Source organism: Schistocerca americana, chromosome 4, assembly GCF_021461395.2.
Source record: "Schistocerca americana isolate TAMUIC-IGC-003095 chromosome 4, iqSchAmer2.1, whole genome shotgun sequence".
NCBI classification, from domain to species: domain Eukaryota; kingdom Metazoa; phylum Arthropoda; class Insecta; order Orthoptera; family Acrididae; genus Schistocerca; species Schistocerca americana.
The window spans coordinates 425820150-425845389 of record NC_060122.1 but is presented as its reverse complement, the minus strand read 5'-3'; the positions used below and the strand labels follow the sequence as shown (position 1 = coordinate 425845389).

Sequence of the window (25240 nt, the reverse complement as noted above, 5' to 3'; positions counted from 1 at the left end):
TTCGCGTGTTAGTGAAGGAAACAAGCTCTTCGTCCATGTCCCTAATCACACATCTTCAAACGTTCTACACAAAGAAACTTTAAAAGTCAAGAATAAATTCCGCACATACAAACTCTTGGGCACAGCTATACATAAATACTTAGACGGGATTCCAAGCTAATTTATTCGAGAAAAAAAGGAAAATCTGATTTTTGCATGATCGAAGAATGAATAATATTAATCAAACCGAAATGACAGACTGAAGCGTTTCAGTGTCCCATGAACTGCCGTCATGCAGTCTCCTACAACCTAGGTCCCCGCCAAGTCATACAATGTTGAGAAAAATATGCCACACTGAAGGGTGAATATGTATTAAGGGACAATCTCCACCATCAAGATTCACGGTCTCAGCTAGATTTTCCGATGTGATAATTTCTACTTAATGACTTAGCTCGTGTAAAGGAGTACGGAGGCGTGACTCACCTGAAGACGTCCTCATCCTCGCAGTCGGGGCTGTTGGCGCCGCTGGGCGGCACGTTGTTGTTGTTGTTATTGTTGTTGTTGTTGTTGTGCAGGGCCAGCTGGTCGACGACGGCGCTGAGCCGCTTGCGCTTGCGCTGCTTGCGGTGGTCGGGCGCCGGGGCCGGCGCTGCCTCCGCCGCCGCCTCCGCCATCGTCATGACCCGCGACAAGTGCTCGGACTCGCCGCCTCCTGCGCAGCACACAGCTCTGCGGTAAAACTGGCCGACACGTACCAAAGCGCTCAACGATTCAAATTCAAACTTCAAAACATAACGTTTCTTGAAACATAGTTGGCCTGGAAGTAAATGAACCAAAACCACTCTTACACTCAAACGATCCTGTCGTAGGAGCATCCGCAACTGAGCATTATACCTGATATTTAAAACACCGCTACAGTTGTAAGGTTCTTTTATTTAGAGTAACGTTCTTTTATTTAGAACACGACCGGTTTCGAGCTCTTGGACTCCTATCATCAGGTGTGACCCCGCGCCGCGGTGGACGACTACAGGACGCGGTGTTAGTAATTAAATCTGAGATGCTTTGGACAAAAACAGACTCACGTCATCTTCCTACCATCCCAACAGTTCTAGGCGCGTCCTCGATTAGCACTGACTAATGCAAATGAATAGTTCCATATCTCACAGGCAAAGAAGTTGCTGAAGGATGTATCACAACTTCTGTAATAGAAATATCGGGAAGCAAAGAGGGGCATTACTGAATGACCAGTCCACACCAATTTACAGAACCTACTACTTCAACATTTTTTTCTGGATTAGGTAACATCTGCTGACATTTCCAATTGAACGTCTAAGTTTGGGCGCTCGAGCTGCTGACGCTACCAACGAACGAAATCGAAGTGATAATGTCACTGTCATGATGCTATGGTTGCTATGGTTATTCCCCAGACTGTTCTCACGTGACCAGCGATGTATCACTGTGGATGTGCCTTTCATATCACCTTAATCTAATCTTAGCAGTTATCCATACTTTTCGGGAACTATGGCCCAGGTCATGATCTGTTTGCAGGTCAATTTCCTATTTTATACGCCAAAAATTTCAATATTCCATAACAAATACCGTCATCGTAAGATTAACAATTGCTTTTCGCGAAATAATAATTTTTGTAATTGATTTACTGATTTTTTTTGTTCGAAAGTAATAATTGTTGGTAGCGCGTAAAATTAAAGTCTTGATTAATGCATCATCATTTTCTTCTTCGTTATTTATTTTTATTTTTGTATTCCACTGATTGCAATCGAGCGAGGAGGCGCCGTGATTAGCGCACTGGACTCGCATTCGGGAGGACGACGGTTCAAACCCGTGCCCGGCCATTCTGATTTAGGTTTTCCATGATTTCCCTAAATCGCTTCAGGTAAACGCCGGGATGGTTCCTGTGAAAGGGCACGGCCTACTTGCTTCCCCATCCTTCCCTAATCCGACGGGACCGATGGCCTCGCTGTTTGGTCCCTTCCCCATCGTTTCGTCTCTGACACTGCTATTTCCACCACCTCATGTTTTCGTTTTCGTACTGTTTCGTATACATGACGAACATAAGCATGATATGCCTTAGAAGCGAAAAACCCTGTAAAATCGTCATGCAAGCTGGGCTGAGTACCAGATACAGTTTGCTCAGCCGGGCTGTGATTTAGATGTGCATGTGGCGAGGCGCCGGCTTCTGGGCGGAAGCAGGGAAACGCGCGGCACGCCGACGCGGCGTCGCGGGCCACCTGTCAGTCAGTGTAAACAGCGGTGACGTCACACGCGGCTCGGTTATCACGCCTCGGTGTCCGCTCATTAGGCAGCCCGTGAACATGGAAATGAGCCGCGAACTGGTTCCCGGGCCCGCCGACTGTTGCATAAGCAGTGTTTACGGGTGGGACGTTTCACAACGTGCGCGGATGAGCGCCGCGGCGGCCCGACACCAGCTATGAAGCTCCACTGCTGTTAAGGGCGGTGCGTCTGGCGACGGACCGGCGATATCTTCTTAAATTCGCCACAAGCGGCCAATTTCCGGGCCGAGGAACAAGCACTGCTCTCCTTAATGCCGCCGAGATAGTTACCGCCCAATAAAGTCCCTCGTCGGGCGATTACGGCGTGGCTGTTAAGTCTGCCTGGGCCAGATTACGACCGCCGCATGCTGACTCGCCGTAGATGCGGCGCTCTACAGGAGAAGGTGTGTCAGTGACAGCAGCAGAACAACCACCACTTAGCGAAGACAGCAGCTGTGTACAAGTTCCGGCTGTCAGGGGACGTTCCCGCTGTTGGGAATAAATACTTTCATTAGGCGATTCAAGAAATGTGTGATCATAAATCCAGAGTGCTTATTCTGAACTGAAACTGAGATTCATGTTCATATACGTCCAGTAAAACACCAAGAATTGTTCCTGCGGTCTGAACGCTTTTAGAAATGCCGAAGAGCTATGACAGAAATCCATTAGGGCTACTTTATGATGAAACCATCCCATAACTTTCCGTGAGCATAAGAGACGAAACAATAATTCAAAAATATGTATTTTATCCATGGAGAAATGAGCTTCCAAAACTCTCGTTCGATTTTTCTGAAGCACTCTTTCTTAGTGTAACTGCCTTGTATAGTCTTATTAACTGAATAGACAGAAATGATTCAAGGAAAAGTCATACAATTAATCCAGAGTGCAAGATTCTCCCAAAAATACCCAATAAAATCTCGCTGGAGACACTTCAGGTAAGAATTAGAACACGTAAGGGCTTTCTCTTGGAATAATGATACCTGACTTTGCAAGATGATTCGAACTGATTATTAGTAATACGCATCTCGCTTAATAATAAATAAGGGAAATATTACATGAACTCGTGCTTATCTACATCTACATCTACATTTATACTCAGCAAGCCACCCAACGGTGTGTGGCGGAGGGCACTTTACGTGCCACTGTCATTACCTCCCTTTCCTGTTCCAGTCGCGTATGGTTCGCGGGAAGAACGACTGTCTGAAAGCCTCCGTGCGCGCTCTAATCTCTCTAATTTTACATTCGTGATCTCCTCGAAACCTGGCGAGCAAGCTACACCGCGATGCAGAGCGCCTCTCTTGCAGAGTCTGCCACTTGAGTTTATTAAACATCTCCGTAACGCTATCACGGTTACCAAATAACCCTGTGACGAAACGCGCCGCTCTTCTTTGGATCTTCTCTATCTTCTCCGTCAAACCGATCTGGTACGGATCCCACACTGATGAGCAATACTCAAGTATAGGTCGAACGAGTGTTTTGTAAGCCACCTTCTTTGGTGATGGACTACATTTTCTAAGCACTCTCCCAATGAATCTCAACCCGGTACCCGCCTTACCAACAATTAATTTTATATGATCATTCCACTTCAAATCGTTCCGCACGCATACTCCCACATATTTTACAGAAGTAACTGCTACCAGTGTTTGTTCCGCTATCATATAATCATACAATAAAGGATCCTTCTTTCTATGTATTCGCAATACATTACATTTGTCTATGTTAAGGGTCAGTTGCCACTCCCTGCACCAAGTGCCTATCCGCTGCAGATCTTCCTGCATTTCGCTACAATTTTCTAATGCTGCAACTTCTCTGTATACTACAGCATCATCCGCGAAAAGCCGCATGGAACTTCCGACACTATCTACTAGGTCATTTATATATATTGTGAAAAGCAATGGTCCCATAACACTCCCCTGTGGCACGCCAGAGGTTACTTTAACGTCTGTAGACGTCTCTCCATTGATAACAACATGCTGTGTTCTGTTTGCTAAAAACTCTTCAATCCAGCCACACAGCTGGTCTGATATTCCGTAGGCTCTTACTTTGTTTATCAGGCGACAGTGCGGAACTGTATCGAACGCCTTCCGGAAGTCAAGAAAAATAGCATCTACCTGGGAGCCTGTATCTAATATTTTCTGGGTCTCATGAACAAATAAAGCGAGTTGGGTCTCACACGATCGCTGTTTCCGGAATCCATGTTGATTCCTACATAGTAGATTCTGGGTTTCCAGAAATGACATGATACGCGAGCAAAAAACATGTTCTAAAATTCTACAAGAGATCGACGTAAGAGAGATAGGTCTATAGTTTTGCGCATCTGCTCGACGACCCTTCTTGAAGACTGGGACTATCTGTGCTCTTTTCAAATCATTTGGAACCCTCCGTTCCTCTAGAGACTTGCGGTACACGGCTGTTAGAAGGAAGGGGGGCAAGTTCTTTCGCGTACTCTGTGTAGAATCGAATTGGTATCCCTGAAATAAAGTCATATGGCATTCGTAAAATTAGGGTCGGCGTCAAATCGGAGTGGTTTCCTTTCTTCGGGCACAATGACATCTTTCCTTCGCCAAGTGAGAGAATTGTGTTACATTATGTGCCTTACGTGTATGTGGCTTGATGAGCGCGTGCACAGTTTTTAGTGCTGTACTTGTTGCTGATGGTGATGACGATGACAAAGAGAAGAGAAACATAACCAGATCTTCTCGAGTAGCAACAAGGAGCTGCCAAGCTTCTTCAAGTCCCTATCGACGGACGGACTGTAGCGTGTCACGTCCCCTATACTTGCAGCCAAATGCTGGCGGCGAATTCTGGGACCACAGCGAGTCGTGAGCCACTTTACAAGCGTGTTTCAGCGGCCTCGACTACAGAGGCGGGTGTCTTATACAGATATGTACCGACATAGTTTCCTACCATGCAGCATCTGAGAATGGAATAACAAACGAGGTAATGACTTTGGAACGCCGCTGAGTGTAAATCTTGTCGTACATCTTACGGTGGCCATCGCAACGTTATTCATGCATGTTTTCTAATGTCCAAGTGCAGCAATCGAGTGGATACCACTGCAGAGGAAAACGGTGGGCCAAAAACACATATTTAACCCCCTTAAAGTAAAAAGTGGAATGAGTAAAACTCAGCTTCAATTTCAGCTTCGTGGTCGAACATTTATCGTACTCGTAATAAATTTGAGTTCGGAGGTCTACGGATGACAATTTAAAGCACATACCTGCGAAGGTAAAGATGCGAGGTTAAACAAACTGCTGTTCAGAAGAACGTTTGTAATAAATCATCACAGCTTCAGAGTATGCTCTCAGACCGCTCGTCATCTTCGTTAAAATATCAACGATAATCTAAAAGCTTTTTAATTAAATACTTAAAATCACATTGTGTAATTTAAGTATCATGATGTAAATATGCTTGTACAGAAAATGTTTGTACGCGTAGTGTATGCATTATCATACAATTTGAGAGTATTTAAACACAATACGCAAAACCAAATTAATCTTTCTGGACAGGGGCAACCATACTTCGGAACACAACCTCACTTGCAGCAATAGCAAAAACTTCTTTCGCCCTCACCAGGAACGTGTTGTTTAACAATTAAAAATACTTCACGTCACCGGATGACGACAGCATGTTGCTGAAACGTGTCTTGCCAGTATATATTTAAAAACAATACCGTAATTGATGTTGAAAAAGTGTATTTTGTCAGTATCAAGAAGTTTGGTCCACCTATATTTTGCTTCTCGTTATCTGTATTTTCCTGTTGGCGGCCCTCGGCGCGCACTCTTTCAGCTTCCTTAGACATCATGAGTTTATTAGTCTACTCCGTCGTACCGAAAATTAGGCACATTTACCTTCCTTGCTGAATTGAGAATGCGGCACGTTCGTCTTTATCATCTCCGTCTGATAACGTATAACCGAAAAACATCAACGATTGTTATAATAAGGCCCTCCACCGCGTTCCCTGCGCAAGCTCGCTTAACCAGACGGAAGTTAGCTGGAGCAACTGCGGCTTGTCTGGGAAGCCCGTGTTGTCGCACACACACACACACACACACACACACACACACACACACACACACACACACACACCGGTGCGGCCGCGACCGCGACCCGTCAGGCGGAAGGAAGGCCGCCATCGACTGGCGTGACGTCACGCGCCAGGTCGATAGGTGACGCAGCGGGCCGCGAGATCGCAATCCGGCACGCTGGCCGCGCCGCGCCAACGGGAGGCTGCGGACCGCGCCGCTCGCCGCAGGCGTCGGGCGGGGAAAGAACTGGCTGGCTGATCTAACAGCGCTGCCTCGACTATCGCAAAGACGCGACGGCCGCTCCCTCAGCAAGCAGCTGCCTCACATGCCGGCCCTGAAGGTATTTAGACGACAGAGCACGAAGGTTGAAGGCGTTGGGCGGGAGTCTGCCGCATTCCGTGGCCAAGTGAAATCATAGCCACGTCTATGGCGGCTCGAGCATTGTTGTACTGTACGTGTTGATGAGTAGTTAGGTCTTTGACCAACTACCGCTCGCAGGGCCAAACCGCGTTTGCGATTCGTGCGGATTTTTGTGCAGGCAATCTTTCACTTGAGCAGTGGTTTCTGGAGTTTGGACTCGTTCTGGACAGTCTTATAACAATGTCTCCGCTGTTCAAATTACGCCGCCGCCCAGGGCGACAGAATCTGATGGTGTTGTTATGCCGCGACTCATTAACGAGAGAAGCAGAGAATTCAATGACATTCAAGATGGGCGTTTAAAAATTCGAGTACATTTCAGTTTAGAGACCGACAAAGTTATGAGCTCTTCGAGATGAGGCATTCATGCATCAGGGATATTTATTATATGCTGCAACGAATTTCGCTGCTTATACAGAAAAAGTGGAGTGAATTGCCACTGCAAATCCGACATTAACCATTGTTCTTCACTTGCTTTTATACACCTTTCTTCCCAGCACGGGTTGGATGTTTTAAACACGACAACTGAGAAAATTCGATCGTCGACAAGACATTCTACATAAAGAAACTATGTATTGTTGCTACAGCTAGGGCATTGCGTCGGATGGAGCGGGGAAATATTACGAAATTTCTGTGTATCGTACAGTGTAATTTTCGAGAGGATCCATAACATTACATTGGGCAAGCGTTAAACAAAAAGATATTATTAGTGTCATATGACAGAAGTAAAAAGAATAAAATATTTGGGCAGACTACGAAACTAAAAATCATTTACTGTGTCTGATCTGTGCTGACACCCTGGAAAAAGAAGCTATACACTTACTACGAAAATTTCGCAGAATTATAGCGAAAATTAGACTTCAAATCACATACGTAACAAGTCCGTACAAGGTACAAATTCTTCGGTAACTAGATTGTCAGCGTATGGAAACTCACTTCGGCAAAGTACCTTAGGTACCAAAGTTGGGATGCCAAGGAGTATCTTTCCAACCTCTGTGATTGAACTGTAAAGCCAACAAGGGAATGATCCGTAAATCACGAGAAGGCTACAGAATCACCTGGTACAGATATAACAGAAAAATCAGTACCCAAGAACGTGAAACGAAGGCACAACAACATTGCAATAAAATTGTAAGCATTAAACGCAATAAAAGCGTGTGTAACCTTGATAATTGGAGGTATTACTCTGAATCAAGAAGTGCAGAAGCAAGAAAGTAAAATTCAAAGCAATATTTTTTGGAGGAGCCTGCATGGTCGGAATTATTAGAGACGGTCAAAAACTTTCCATATGAGGGTCATACAGTCCACAACCGAAATGCCAATCAGGCAAAATCTCCGTGAGTATGGAGGCAGTGCCGGCCGGAGTGGCCGAGCAGTTCTAGGTGCTACAGTCTGAAACCGCGCGACCGCTACGGTCGCAGGTTCGAATCCTGCCTCGGGCAAAGATGTGTGTGATGTCCTTAGGTTGGTGAGGTTTAAGTAGTTCTAAGTTCTAGGGGACTGATGACCTCAGAAGTGAAGTGCCATAGTGCTGAGAGCCATTTGAACCATGGAGGCAGTCATCTCACAGATACATCAGTCAGGACGAATATACCGTTTGGTAGAAGATTGTGTTTCCTGCGTGAAGAAGTCCATAACTGCCTGCAGCACATCCTCGTCCGACACGAACCACCAGCACCACAAAGCTTTTTTAAAGGCACCAAAGGCGTGATAATCGCATGGGGTCTACAGGGCGGGTGCTCGAGTGTCTTCCCCCGTATTACAAATGGCAGAGACCAGAACGGAGCTTGACGCACCATTCCGCAACTGCGGTTGTCAACAAACACGCTACCCCATAAACATCATTCACTCTTCGATGAATGTTTATGGACGTATTTGGTAATGTCGTCACCACAGTTCACATTCCCGGATTTACCGCACGCACGTCAGAAACACACGAATGTCATATGAATCCCTTCGATATACAGGGTGAAAAGTATTTAAACCGACAAACTCTGGGAGGTTGTAGGAGCCATCAAAACAAATATTTTTCCCTTAAGTCATTTTTTCCTATGAGGAGTATTTAAACTGGTAGAGGAAGATTTCTCTGGCGGAAAATTAATTAAACCAACAAACACTTTTTACATTTTTCTATGACCAAGAGACAACAACTACGTAGCAGATACGGCCCAATTAAACAGTCCCCAACAACACCGTCCCACACATTAACGAAGAACCGCACTTATTGAGCGCTAGTAGCTGTGGCATATGGGTTATCCTCACTCAAAACATGCGAATTGTGCATGTTGAAGACTCCATCACCCCCCAACGTTGCTTCATCGGTAAACAACACAGAGGATGGAAATGTAGGATGCACTTCACACTGTTCCAGGTACCACTGCGAAAACTGTGCTCCGGGTGGATAATCAACTGGTTAAAGGCTGTGGACACGCTGTAAGTGAAATGAACGTAACCATTGCTCCTGAAGGACTGTTCTTACATTCGTCTGGTTCGTCCCCATGTTACGTGCAATTGCACGAGTGCTGATTGAAGGATTTCGCTCCACATGCTGCAAGACAGCTTCCTCAAATTGCAACGTTTTTACCGTGTGACGGCGTCCCTGTCCAGTTAATCTGCTAAATGACCCGGTCTCACGCAGACGTTGATATACAGCAGCAAAGGTCGTATGATGCGGGATACGGCGATTAGGATATTATTGTTGATAAACCCGCTGTGCAGCTCGTCCGTTGTGGTGGGTTACGCAGTACGCACCAACCATATCAGTGTACTCACTCCAGATGTATCGCTACATTAGTAAACAGAGACAATGCACTACTGCACTGGTGGACAGCAGTTTCCAACTGAAGAGCGTAATACGCCCTCTAACAACTGAAGAGCATAATAAAGCCTCCACCGGTTTAAATAATCCTCATAGGAAAAAATGACATTAGGGAAAAATATTTGTTTCGATGTCCCCTACAATCTCCCAGAGTTTGTAGGTTTAAATACTTCTCATCCTTTATGTCGATGATTTTACCCGCATTGGAGTAGCGTGACGTCGCATATACTCCGCAGCAACGCCCTCAAACAGAAACTTTGTCGCCCCTTATAGGATTAAAAGGAAAATTGCAGCAATGTAAGGAAATCTCTAAGAATATGCGGAAGAAAAGAGCAAAATTGTACGAACACACGCTCAGAATTAATGATGAAAGGCTGACGGAAAGAATTCTGTCTTTTCATAAGACGTTAAAGTCAAAGCGCTCAAAACTGAAATATATTTGCGTCACAGGTTAGGTGCTATAGGACACATCCACATTCAGAAACACTTGTCGTGCATCATCGAGTTAATGACAAACGGAGAATGTGGAACCAACAGAACCCTAAGAAAACAAACTTCATGTAGGAGATTAAAAGATTTAGGAAGAATTCATCGATACATAAATTGCGTCGCTCTCCTCGATAAGGTACAACGGCGCACAGAACGTCACTTGCTGACGAGCACGGGTGCACAGTGTTAACAGACACGCGGTGAGGAATTTGTGCGCGAGAGACGGCGTCGAGCGCGTCGCGGCGAGGGCGTGCCGTGGCCACTGCAGGTGGCTGTGCCCGTGGTTGCCGTAGGTACGGCATGGCGTGGCGTGGCGTGGCTGCACTGCGGACCGGCCGCTGGTGCAGTGCGGACGCGTGGGCGGCCGCCGGCCGGCCAGACACCGCCTTAAAGCGGAACGCCGCCCCGTCTAGCAGCGGCTCCACGCACACACGGGGCGCGGCCGTCACGCGGGACGTGCTTCCCCTCAAACTCGTCACACGTGGGTAACATCTCGGATGGGGTGTACGCTTAGAAACGGACTGCTGCAAAACACGGCACGAGTGACTGCAACGCTCTCCAGCGGCAGTCGTTAGCTCCATCTCGCTCTCAAAATCACACGGTTTGTTTACGAAACTGGACGGCCGTAAAATATCCACTTTAACTCTATTGAAATGCACATTTCCTTCCTTGCCAATATGCTGCAGTACTTATAAGTAAAAATTTCAATATCCATGAACATCTTACAAGGCAACAAGAGAAAATCCATGTCCAGTCAGTAAGGGCCTTGCCCTGTAAATATGCCATTATAAATAAATTCGATGCAACATTGTAACAGTAAAAAACTGTCTATAGCAAAGGTTGCATAAATACTTCTTTATTGTCAACTACTGGCTTCCATAGACTTCGCTGTCATCTTCTGATATTCAAGAATTTTTGTAACAAAACGTGTTCATCGTGACTTAGAACGTCATGCCAAGTTGTCCATGAATGGAACGTGCCTAGCTAATGTACACAGATGTACTAATGTACGTTTACTGTATATGGTAATTTTTGGAGACTTATGCGCTACATATACGGACATTGCCACTTGTACAAGATGATTTTCTATTGTAAATGTTTTATTCCTGACAAAGCTTTGTGGAACGTACCACATTTTATCCATCCACATGACAACCTGGCATTATGTTCCATCTCTCACTGTACACGTTTTATAACAAAAATACTCGAAGACTAGAAGACGACAGCAAAGACTGTCGTACCTACTTGTCATAAATAAGTATTTATGCGATCTTTGCTACAGAAAGTTTTCTTTTGCCAATATAACAGATCACTTCTCCTCTTTTCTCAACATGAGAAAGTCCAATCAAAATTGTAATATTCCTCCAAATAATACAAAAAATATTTCCTCGTTTTCACTTTTTTTTGGTAAAATCCTGAGGCCTTTCGTAGTTCTATACAGTGGAAACATTTTTAGGACATGTTAACTACAAGACTTGAAACAAGGAAGGGCCAAATATTCGCTACTACAAGTAGTGCAAGCTCTCTTTGTATATAAAGCAGTCCCACTCTCTCTCTCCCCGCTGTCTATGCACCCTCTCTCTCTCTCTCTCTCTCTCTCTCTCTCTCTCTCTCGTGTGTGTGTGTGTGTGTGTGTGTGTGTGTGTGTGTGTGTGTGTGTGTGTTTGTGTGTTTTGCGCGCGCGCTCATTGCGATAGAAATGAGGCAGTGACGTAAAAATCAACCTTACACTTCGTCGGTTCATGTTTCCTGGCATGTTTCCAAAACAAAACAAACTCGCTACTGAGAGATAGCACTCTTATCGAATACTACAGAACATATTACTTTTAAATTAACTTGTGCTAACATACGACAATGTCTTATGTTACAATATCCTGAAGATTTCAATAGCCGACATGTTATTAACTGCCACTTAATTACAAAAAATCGTACCAAGAAAAACGTGCTTCCGATAAATCTTCACTGTGCCGTTGCCCTGAAACGTCATACTTCCGTAACACCCCAATCATAATGCAGAAATAACCAAATACGAAATTTCTTTAACCACCAATATGACGATTCCCGTCATTTTATTGCAACAGCCACGCGACAGGCGCTCAAGGTGCCTGTGCTTTCAAACCGTCGACATCCGTACGACGTAAAACCCACCAAATATGGTTTCAGCTGAGAAGATGGAATCCAATATGTCATCTCCCAGTTCTGCTTGTGACGTACGACGCAATCTTGCTTCTCACTGGCCACGTTCCTCTCCACCAAGGAAAATATCATAGAGTCTACGGACGGCTGTAGCCAGACTTCCAGGCAACGTCTCTATGACCGCTTTCCGCACTTACAATTTCCAATATAGTCGTATCTATTCTCTGTAGCTGATAAGCATTTTTAAAGTAATATTTCCGAAGCGCCAGGAGATGGTGAGCAATAAATATAAACTCCTCATTTCGATTACCTCACGATCTTCGGGTACCATTAAGATACTTATAGCGTCCATAACGCTCTCTTCTTAATGTTAATTAATTATATCAGTGCATTTCGCTATTAACGACAATGAGGGCAGTGACGAAGAATGCTTTTTATTTTATGCGACGCCACAGTAAAAACGCAGCAGTCATATAAGCTGTTGCAATTAGTTTTATGATCCCTGTAGATGTTTGAAACCGATAGTTAACAAGGTCATTTGCATTTCTGAAGAATGACTCTTTCCTCCTATATACTGTTCCGTTTTTTACATTCACGTGCCACAGCGGCTGTATCTCTAGAACCGCCGCTAACAGTGTCAGGTTATGTTTACAGGGATATTTCCCAGATTATAGTAGGTCTTTTCTAATTGGTGAATTTGAAATTTTGTTTCCGTTACATCTCTCTTTTTAAAATCTCTCCACAAAAACTGGCTCTTGGATCACTATCAGACGAACCACACTCATGAGTAATTCAATTGGAAATGTGCGTCTGGTAGCATCCAGCATCCCCTTAGCCGTGGCGGCGGCGACAGTACATCTTAACATTGACTCTTTGGCAGGAAATTCCCTTCCTTCGTAATATTTTCCAACGAAGCGTTTTCAGTTTCTGCAAGAAACACTTCATTCTCGGAACATAATCTTATCGTGATAAAATTTCTCTCGGCTGTTGTGTACTAAGTTCGCTGACAATTACGCATCGCAAACTAAAAGCGATGAATGAAGGTTGGAATTTAAATCCCGTAGACCCAAAGGTCAAAACAAGACGGATAGCCATTTAGTTTCATTAACGTAGTTATAGGAACGAATTGACGACAAACCTAACTCTTTAATCTTTGTCATCGATGTAATGCAAGACTCTTTACATAGCGTAACTGATTCTAGTATGAGGAAAAAAATTTGAAAAGTTGTGGTGAGTTCCTATGGGACCAAACTGTTGAGGTCATCGGTCCCTAAGCTTACACGCTACGTAATCTAACTTAAACGAATTAACGTTAAGGACAACACGCACACCCATGCCTGAGGGAGGACTCGAACCTCCGACGGGGGGATCCGCGCGAACCGTGTCAAGGTACATGAGACCGCGCGGGTACCCCCCGCGGCCCTAGTATGAGGAAATACTCTGATACGTCAGTAATCACTTTTCCTGTTCACTATGTCTGTAAAAGGTGATACACACTGGGGAATGTGAATTTCCTATTCTGTATAAACATAACATGTTAATTTTTGAAACGTTATGTCAGTTCGCCAATGACAATTGTTCGGTGTTGTTGCAGATAAATTTTTGCTGAGCTAATTCAGAACACTACGGCAGTTAGCATTTTTTTTTTTTCAGCAACTGCAATATATGTACGGTTCGTGAAGATTCTGAATGTTAACCGGTGACAGTCGACAGCGACGTACTGCAAATTCCATCACATGCAGAGCACAGGGCGGTTTTCTCAGGTGACTTCCGATGACTAACGTTTCGGACAATGGTTATATTTATTAATATTTCCCTCTCGAGATCTATATTTGACACTAAAGGTTTAAACAAATCCATGAACATGAAAGAAAAGTCTTACAGCAGCGTTAAAGTTACTCGCATCATTCCATAATGGAATAACCAGGTCTCCCCGATCTGTGGTTCAGCGAAGAAGCTTTTCATCTGCTGTGCCTTATTGTTGAATACAGGCAGCACCGAATGGAAAAAGCCCCACTGTAACAAAGGGACGGTCGTTATTGTGCAGAGGAGCAGGAGCGTTTGATCAGCCTTCTGTACAAGAGACTGGCAACTATTTTAAAAAAATAGGACTCGCCAGACTACACGGTTGCCTGCTCCGACACTGGAGGTAACTGCTGCGGCATGCTGCAGAAAACTGTGGCATTCTTTCCGCGGCGGAGACTGGGCCTTGGGTGGTGGCTCGGTTCCTTAGGTCACGGAATGACGTATCCGGCGTTTACGAAGAAAGTACTTTCCCCTGCTGTGGGTACTGCCGATGGCGCTGGACGCTCGTAATACTGCTGCCGAGAAGTCTACGGACCACTCAGCTCCGTACTCTCTCGGATTACAAGAAGAAATTACATTTCGAAAAGGAGTCTACTTGACTAAGAAATTTTGAATCTGGAAAAGATTAGTTATCAGAAAGAATTCCTACTTCTTACAGGGGTATTACTTGCGGACAATAATTTTGTTTCCAAGACAGATTTTAGCTTTCAAGAATTTGTGAACCTCCTTAACAAGACAATTTTTTGTCGTGCTCTAACGCCAACGAGGACACTTCTTACGGGAGTAAAGTGGTCTAGAAGATAAGGATGGAGTTAAACTGAAAGTACCAAAAAGTAGGCTACATTCCAAAATCACCCTAGCGCGATGACACTCCCATCGGAGGTAGCTTCTACAAACACTGATGATGGATGGGAAGTTAATCTCATGGCACGATTTTATTCCCCAATATCAAATTAATGTATGTAATATGAATATTTATTTAGAATATAGCCCATTTGTACGACGTAACTCCCGGTGCTGTATCGGCAAGACTATAAATAAATATTCACATTACGCAGATTAAGTCGATATTATTATAACGAAAGTTATCTTCCTGTAACATACTGAAGTTGCTGAACGCCAATGCTTTAAAGAAAATTTCACCAGTTTTTATCCGGAAAGAAGAGAAGACACGGTGTACATTAAAAGGCAACAAAACTGTTTATCAACAAACTGGGTGGAAGTCTTCCTGTTCGCGGCATCTCGTGCAACGAGGACACATGACACTTTTGACAGTACTGGTCCGTCTGCAAGATGTAGACGTTAAACCCGTAGATGCGATTTGTACTACTCTAGCGGAGAAAACTACGTACTGGCGTCATAATACTGACCCTATCTCTTCCTTCAAATCGATCCCCGCACTGACAACGTTGACAGAACATACGATTTCAATTTGAAGGGCGTTCGAAACAGTCTCATCCTCTAGTGCTGCGTAAGGTATTCAATTTAAGCTTCAGTTTACTCTAAATTATATGCTACGTGACGATGTCTGAGCATCAAAAGCCCAAGTAATGACTGAAATGCATTATGGTCGAACTGTTTACAAAGTACAATTCCCCGTAACAGCTGCTTTAAATGTGTTTAAAGCTTTCCCGGCGTACCGATTGTTCCATAAAAACACGGGAGAACTGCCGGATATCAGTAACGTCCTGCCACGATATTTCGGCGCGGAGTCTTCTGGCCATCTTCAGGTGAGTGCCACTGTAGTTGTACTGGCGAGTACGCGGTGAGCTCAGCGCGTACTCGCCAGTACAACTACAGTGGCACTCACCTGAAGATGGCCAGAAGACTCCGCGCCGAAATATCGTGGCAGGACGTTACTGATATCCGGCAGTTCTCCCGTGTTTTTATGGAACAACTGCTTTAAATGGTTTCGGATAAGTCAACTTTAACAACTTCAACTTCGGTAAGGATAGAAGCTGAAGCAATGAATTAAAATATATGCCACGACTAGTGCTTGAACCAGGGTCTCATGCTTACTGGACATATGTGCTAACCACACTACACAACCGTAGTGTTGTGGCTGCTGGAGTTGCACGGACTGCCCTTCCTCACACAAACTTCAAATTCACACCTGCAGCCCATTTTTTCCCTTCTTAAATCGTCAGTATTGCCGAGTCTATCTGACACTGGACAAGCACCCAAGCTTCGTATGTCATGGGGAAATCCATGCAGCATCGGTAGCCACAATGTTTAGTGGTTAGCACATCCGCCTAGTACACACTACACCCGGGTTGAAGTCCTTGGTATGGTACAAATTTTAATTCATTGCATCAGCTTCAATCCTTATCCTTATCCTTATGTCTCTAGGAAAATTTAATTCCATCAAATAAATTAACGGCTTCGTTTTGGAATCCCTCGCTGGCATCAGTTCTATAGGGTGTACGTATCCGATCTTCCGTGACTTAAGCGTTTTCCACGTCCGCATGGCTCCACAACGCGATGCCAGCTCGCCTAACACCGACTGTAGGATCAGCCGATTGCTCATTACTACGTTATGAATAATTGCAAATTCTCCTGGCTGTAAAGTTCTCGTATCCGCACATACAAAACGGCACGAGGATCGCCATGGATTACAGCACCTCCATCAGTACAGAGCCTTTCTCCACGACAACAGCGCGACATTTCCGCTTTGTCCCCAACGCTCAATAATTAAGTGTGGGACTGCCTTTCGATTTAGTACCGCCCAAAGAATCTCAGACGCTAGCCTCTGTGAAACCAGCATTGTTTGATTCCCGCAGTATAGTATGTGTGAACGCGTGCGTTGGACAGCCGCCTCGAAGACAGACACGCGGACAATGCTGGCGGCGCTCGGACCGCCCCCGCCGCCCCCGTTAATTACGCTAATTGCGTCGCGGGACAAAACGGCGCGCCCTTTCAGCGGCCGGCACGCAAATATAGCGACGCGGCTACTTTAACATGATTTAGCTGCCGGGCCGGCCGCCGCTGCCAGCCGCCTTACCCGTATAATTGTGAATTACTGCGCGCAAATGCGCGCTCTCGCGCGGAAGCGCACGCCCAATTAGTCCGCGTCTCGCGCTGCACCTCGCCGAGCCGCCGCCGGGCTGCGGCTGCCCGTCTTGCTCCAGGGGGACCGTCCTATGCCGCAAAAATCCGCACCCCGCTACCGATTTCTGACAAAGAAACGTCTCTTACAAATGGCTCTAAGCACTATGGGACTCAACATCTGAGGTCATCAGTCCCCTGGACTTAGAACTACTTAAACCTAACTAACCGAAGGACATCACACATATCCATGGCCTAGGCAGGATTCGAGCCTGTGACCGTAGCAGCAGCGCGGTTCCAGACTGAAGCGCCTAGAACCGCAGCGACCGGCTAAACGTCTCTTACAGTTCATGTCGCCATGTACAATACTACTAAAACATCTACATGTCGGTTTCGGCACCAATCCGTCATCAGCAGCTGAGTATAGTTATCCACTCGTCTCTGTGTTTCTGGCGTAGAACCACGTGCTGCCCACGACCAGTTCCGTCCACATCATACACATTGAGATACATAAAACTATCATCCTACACATCACAAAAATAACCCATTTGAGTTACTTGTTGTTCCAAGTGCACACAATAAGAATACTTATTTGTGCTGAATTAGGTCAACCAGGATCTCTAATTGGAGTGACCAGATTTATAATGTTATTATTACAGCTCACGAATTTGTAATAATTTTCTTCATAGCAATGCCTATTGGTGGATTTGGTAAGTAAAAAAAAATCATGCTACATGCGATTAATAATTTCGAAGTATAGGAAGCTTTAACACGACGGTGCAATCACAGCCGATCTAGATCAGTATGGATCTGTCGTAGGGTTCTCGTGTGAACAGTTAAAGGGAACATACTAAGCGTGACTTGTGGCTACCCTGCAAAGCTTAAATGCACCAGGTAACAAAAAAAAAAAAAAATGGTTCAAATGGCTCTGAGCACTATGGGACTCAACTGCTGAGGTCATTAGTCCCCTAGAACTTAGAACTAGTTAAACCTAACTAACCTAAGGACATCACACACATCCATGCCCGAGGCAGGATTCGAACCTGCGACCGTAGCGGTCTCACGGTTCCAGACTGCAGCGCCAGAACCGCGCGGCCGCTTCGGCCGGCACCAGGTAACCCATCCCCCTCCAACCCCGATTGTTTAAACAATAGAACTCCCACGTACAAAACAGCTTCAAACATCTGGTCACTTTTAAAAAAGAGTTAATGTGTTAAATATTCGATATTAAGCATGTAAGAGAGAAAAAGTTTAGGAAAGTTTTAAAATTATATGTGAAGTTTGTTGGAAGTCGCTAAGTCCTCTCATTCTCAAATACTGGATGCATATAATTTACGCGCCGTAACTAACGTTATCTCACGACATGTATACAGTTTCTAACAATAATACTTGTTTTACTGTGTCAAACCTTAAACATAAGATTATACATCTTAATGAATGGATTATCACATCCTTCTAAATTTTTAAATTCGGTCATTAATTATAACAAAACTTGAAAATCAAAATTTGTTGTTCCTAGAAGCTGTTGGATAAGCAACCTGCAACTGGAACTGTGTCCCGGGTTAGTCGTTTGGTAGCATACCGGGTGAGCTGCAGGGTATGTTGCGCTGAGAAATAATTGTATTAAAAAAATTCGATACGCTGCGCTATTCCGAGTTACACAGTACTGATGTCGAGAGGCCCGCCTGAGACGGTGGCTCCAAAGGTGTTCTTCGTTTGGTTTCCTAAAAGCGAACAAGAGAGCGATACAAAATCTGGACATAGGACGGTAGTAAGTGTCGAACCCGAGTCACAGACTGAGCAGTATCGTGAGCTGTTATCTACGCTATGAGAACTGACACTAATCGTATCTGGCAGTCCGCTAGATTTGGTGTACACAATGGTAATTAACTCGGAAACGGCGAAACATATCGAAGTTTTTCGTAACAATTATTTCTCATCACAACCTACCCTGCAACAGCCTTACAAGCTTTTCAGACTGTTTCTAACCGCCCTGGAGATCTCCTTTCATTTCGTTAAGTCTACTGTCGGCGTCCATGGCATGTAAATGTGCCGTACGGAATACATTGAAACTTTTCTATAATGGCTTAAATATTACTACCAAATATCTTAACTATAGCACATTATCTTCAACGGGTGACAGAGACATGTGTAAGCACACGAGACAAAGAATAACTCAGCGCCCGGAGACGTCCGTCTGATGGCACGTACACACTAGACCAAGGAAAGCCAACGAAACACAACCAAAAGCTTCGTTGCCAAGATTTTCTTAGTGTGAACGGGCATCAAATCTGAACCAACGAAGCGATTGGTCTTGGTTGCAGTTCGGTTTGCTGGCGGTAACATCAAAGCGTTGGGATTCCTCTCCTAATGTGGATGCCGGGTGAAACGTTCTTCAAATCGGTAGTGTTTAGTCGTGTCTCTAGAACGGACGTGCATTTAAACTTTGCAGGGTAGCCACAAGTCACGCTTAGTATGTTTTATCGACAGGTTTCACTCTGTAATTTAACAAGAGCATCATCAGAAACAGTCGAATTTACAGATTCAAATACAGTAACTGGCTGTTGAATTAACGGGCGAAATCAATCAGTAAAACATACAGAGTGCCGCTTCTGGCTGCCCTGAAAAACCTAATTTCAAAAGTCGCTGTTTTCCCTGTAAGCAATAGCTGCTCTCGCTAAGGGTGTGTATTTATTGTGTTTAAAAATACAGAGTGGAATATGGACAGAACGTTAAAGCTGATAAGAGTTACATCATAAACGGGAATGTTTATGGGCTCCTACGAACTGCGATTATAAAAACAAACTGAAAAGACTAGACGCTGTAGGGAAATAATTCAGTTTTTAGAAACTGATATGCCTGATGTGAAAAAGAAAATAGTTTCTATACTGACATTATTTTCACCGTGAACGACAGAGAGAAACAAACTTAGGAGTGACTATTATCTTTCTGCTATAGGCACAGCTACGCTAAAAGAGGTGCCATTTTTGGAAATTTTAGGGTTTACACAATTCAATAAGAATTCGAAATCTGTAACTTGCATTAGGAAAAAAAAAAAAAAAAATGAAACAGCCCATATTCAATGTCAACTTCACGGTAGACAATTTTTTTCCCCACAACACTGCTGCTTCTTCTTAAAACACAGATCGTCCAACAGCGTCGTTTCTTCTTTTTCTGATGATCAGCTTCTTGCAATAAAATAAATGCGGCAGATGCGACGACTGCTATATCCTCTTTTTCCCTCGTAATATCAGCCGATGAAAACTGAATTAAAACGCTGCTTTATAACAATAGCAAACCCGGAGCAACGCTGACAGAGGTATCAGAACCAACAGTGATTCCACGCGGCCAAATTCCTTGGCGCCAAGCCCATCGTTTGGTGTGGAAGAGAAGCCGCACGCCAACGCATTGACGCCCAACGTCCGGCCAGATCCACTCTGTGTCGTTCGTTGTCCTTCGTTGCCGCAGCGGTACGCGCCTCTCCACGGTGAAACACCGCCTTACGCCTTGGTAATGGTTTACTTCGGCGACGAAGCGAGTCCGTAGGTTTCTTCAGGTACGCCACATCCACAGCTGAATCCACTTAGCCGGCCGGGGTGGCCGAGCGGTTCTAGGCGCTACAGTCTGGAACCGCGCGACCGCTGCGGTCGCAGGTTCGAATCCTGCCTCGGGCATGGATGTGTGTGATGTCCTTAGGTTAGTTAGGTTTAACCCTAGGATGCATACACAGGGCCTCCGAGGCCCTTCATTTTTAAAAAAAAATTTGTAATTTTTTGTTTGATTTCAAACTGCTTTCCAATACTCTTTCACTAACACTGTGACATTCCTCCTATCAAGTCTGAGTGAGATAACTTTTTAAGTTTTTTGTATAATTCAATACGTTACCCATACACCGTGAAAGCATAAGCAGGGCTTCAGAAGCCCTCACACATTTATAAATGTTCTTTAGCCTATATTGTCTTCAACATTTGTTTGGGAGCAGTTATTAATTCAACAATAACTGTAGTAGTATTTCCAGCAACAGGAGTGTCAACAGCAGCAGTAGCTGTAGTAGTAATAGTATAACTAAAAAATAATACACACTTATTTCACATATTGGCGATGTCGGTGTATTATTGATATTTTTGCTATCAAATGTTTTATTATTGCATAGTATTGTTATCCTGTGCTGCTCTTGTCAGCCTCATTGATACCTAGTAGATAGTGTCGGAAGTTCCATGCGGCTTTTCGCGGATGATGCTGTAGTATACAGAGAAGTTGCAGCATTAGAAAATTGTAGCGAAATGCAGGAAGATCTGCAGCGGATAGGCACTTGGTGCAGGGAGTGGCAACTGACCCTTAACATAGACAAATGTAATGTATTGCGAATACATAGAAAGAAGGATCCTTTATTGTATGATTATATGATAGCGGAACAAACACTGGTAGCAGCTACTTCTGTAAAATATCTGGGAGTATGCGTGCGGAACGATTTGAAGTGGAATGATCATATAAAATTAATTGTTGGTAAGGCGGGTACCAGGTTGAGATTCATTGGGAGAGTGCTTAGAAAATGTAGTCCATCAACAAAGGAGGTGGCTTACAAAACGATCGTTCGACCTATACTTTAGTATTGCTCATCAGTGTGCGATCCGTACCAGATCGGTCTGACGGAGGAGATAGAGAAGATCCAAAGAAGAGCGGCGCGTTTCGTCACAGGGTTATTTGGTAACCGTGATAGCGTTACGGAGATGTTTAATAAACTCAAGTGGCAGACTCTGCAAGAGAGGCGCTCTGCATCGCGGTGTAGGTTGCTCGCCAGGTTTCGAGAGGGTGCGTTTCTGGATGAGGTATCGAATATATTGCTTCCCCCTACTTATACCTCCCGAGGAGATCACGAATGTAAAATTAGAGAGATTAGAGCGCGCACGGAGGCTTTCAGACAGTCGTTCTTCCCGCGAACCATACGCGACTGGAACAGGAAAGGGAGGTAATGACAGTGGCACGTAAAGTGCACTCCGCCACACACCGTTGGGTGGCTTGCGGAGTGTAGATGTAGATGTACTGCAGTTTGTTGCTGCAAGGCACATATTGTTACGAGTATGACTCGTTAGTGCTGCACAAGCTGCTCTTTGAGAGACACGCCTTTTGCTATGGCTTCGACACACAAAGCAAGAGTGTCAGAACGTGCAAATGCAGCTAATTTTGAAAGTGTTGTGGCTCAGTGATTTGAAGAAGATGATTCTTGCGAGGAAGAAAATATTTTTGAAGATGCAAGTAGTGAAGAATCAGCCAATGAACCTGGAGATGTGAATATTGAGGCAGATGACAGTCCTTTCGATAATATTACTTCATCGGAGTCTGAATATGAAGAACCACCACAAAAAGGTATAGAAGACCACACACACATTAGTCGGAATGGAACGATTTGGAAATTAGATCCTCCTGCAACTTTTCGTACGCCTGTCCATAACATCGTAAAGAAGGCACCTGGTCCAGCCCGTGGTTTTAAAACCAGTAAACCTAAGGATGCCTGGGATTATTTCATCTCCAAGGAGATACTAGAGGAAATCATTAACTGCACAAATATTGAAGGCAGAAGAGTGGCAGCTTTACGTGGTAAAACGTGGAAAATCGTTTCGATTGCTGAAATGAAGGGTTTTCTTAGTCTTTTACTGCTTTATGGTGTTGAGAAGAGTTGGGATGTCCCAATTAGAGAATTATTTTTGGATGAAAAGGCAAATCCTAAATATAAGGCCACCAAGTCAGTAAATAGATTCGAGGAAGTAAGGAGAACGATTAGATTTGATGACAGGCATACCTGTGAAGCTCGATCGCAGATGACAAACTTGCAGCTGTTCGCTATGTATGGGAACTATTTCCTGACAAGTGTAGAAATAGAGTGATTCCCAATGATTCGCTCACAGTTGACGAACAGCTAGTCCCATTCCGTGGAAGATGCAGCTTCACCCAGTATATGCCCTCTAAACCAGCCAAGTATGGCATAAAAATATTTAGATTATGTGATGCTACCTCTGCATATGCTTTAGACAGAATTGTTTACACGGGAAGGAAGCCCCATGAACTTATTCAGAAAAACCTTGGATTGAATGTGGTGAAAGATCTTGCTAAACGCATTGAACGATCATCAAAAAATGTTACTGTTGACAACTTCTTTACTAGTGTGCAGTTGGCAGAAGAGATCCTTCAGAAGCAAATTACAGTGGTGGGAACAATCAAACAAAATAAAACAGAAATTCCTAATGAGATGAAACCATCTACCTCAAGGGCGATTCATTCCTCTTTGTTTGCATTTAGAGGTGACGTTACAATGGTGAGTTATGTTCCCAAAAAGAAGTAGTCTGTAGTTCTCATTAGCACAATGCATCACGACAGAAACATTGATGAAACTCATGCAAAAAAGAAACCAGATATACTAAAGTTCTATAACTCTACGAAGGGTGGAGTAAATCAAATGGACCAGAAAATTCGTTATTACACTTGCAAGAGACAAACAAGAAGATGGCCATTTGCATTATGGATGAATATGATGGACGTCGCTGCAATGAACAGTGAAATTTTATTTTCCGCCCAACATCTGACATACCATGTTGGAAGAAGTGATAAAAGGCGTTTGTTCCTAAGAGATTTAGCAGAGGAAATGGTAAGACCACTAATGGAACTTCGTATTCAGATCTCTAATCTTCCAAAGAAAATCGTTGATGCCATGCAAAGATGTGGTGTTCAAAAAGATGTCATATTGCCAAACCAACTACCTGTTTCAGGTAAAAGAATAAGATGCAATTATTGTTCATATAATAAACAAAGGAAAAGTGCTATGACATGCATTAAGTGTAAAACCAACATTTGTATGGAACATTGTGGCGTTTTTTGTGCATCTTGTTTGTCACATGTTGAAAACTAAGAAAAATGCAATTTTATGTGAACAATGAATAACAACTTTTTGTCAAAATATTGCCTATATACATAATATTGTAATAATGAGTACGTTTTAATTGAAGAAATTGGTTGTAATAAATGTTATAAAATTTAAACTGCAGCTTATGAGTGAATTAATAAAATTATTTGTATATGTTGTATGCAAATGGATATAACTAATAAAAATTCACTCTTAGAGTTTTTAAAAAAAATTAATAAAATGTTAATCAGGCCCACCATATCCTGTTACTTTACCTTAGGAATCTTTCAATATGATAATAAATTTGACAGAAATAAAATTAACTCCAAAGAATGCTTATATGAATAGAGGACAATTTTAAATTAGGGCAGGGCCTTGGAGGCCCTGCATATGCATTCATGTGTGTTTTCGACACCATGCATCCTAGGGTTAAGTAGTTTTAAGTTCTAGTGGGCTGATGACCTAAGAAGTTAAGTCCCATAGTGTTCAGAGCCATTTGAACCATTTGAACCATTTGAATCCACTTACTGACTATACGATCCTGCAGAGCTAGCACGTTGCAGGGGTGACGTCTGCTACGTTTGACGCGCTTTCCGCATTTCTCTCACAAGGAACGCCTCCAGCCCCAGGTCACACAAGGCCGATGATGTTTACGGCATTCGAGGCCCCACATGTTGTCTACGGTGCAACGACAGTACTGACTACTAATGGCGACAGGGGCAGGACTGGAAGTATCCAATGCTGAGCACAACACGAGGCTACGGAGCGTAGTTGAACTGCTTAGTTAACGAGTATCCCCCAACAGTGCTACGCTGCAGGTGCTGTAGATCCAGAGCAGAGCAATGGCAGCGAAAGCAAAGATTGCATTGCATCTACAACAACAGTTGCCGAAGTTGACATTTGGTCAGAAACGACATCAAGGAATCTCCCGGAATGAGAAACAAGTGGCAGATCAAATACTAGCGTTTCCGCAAGATACGTCAGTGGAATGTGTGGTGTCGTATACAATCGACTGTGCGGACAATCTACATGAGGATTACAGTGTTGGCGATACGTGCTTAACAAGCGAAAGTGATACAGAACCAGGAGTCGAGGAATGTAGTTCGCCATCCTTGTCAGACAGGGAGTCACAAATCCCGTCTGCAGTGAAATGTAGTAAACGACACTCGTTGTCCAAAGAGCGGGTACTAAACATAATTACGTACACGGAAGATCACCCGCAGCATAGTAAAAAAACAATTATGAACAGATTTCGAGTAAGTCCGCAGCAATATGACCGTGTAGAGCAAGAGAAAAATTACAGATATTCTAGGGAGAACAAGGCGCACTTCTC

General features: G+C 44.0%; 1 protein-coding gene across 1 annotated transcript in view; it reads right to left on the bottom strand.

Moving 5' to 3' along the window:
• LOC124613521 (zinc finger protein 629) overlaps nt 1-25240 on the bottom strand; it is a 264636-nt gene that overhangs the window by 8339 nt on the left and 231057 nt on the right. Inside the window, exon 3 of the mRNA XM_047142232.1 lies at nt 463-691. Coding sequence (XP_046998188.1) covers nt 463-659 — 197 coding nt within the window. The 5' untranslated portion in view covers nt 660-691. The remainder of the gene's footprint in view (nt 1-462; nt 692-25240) is intronic.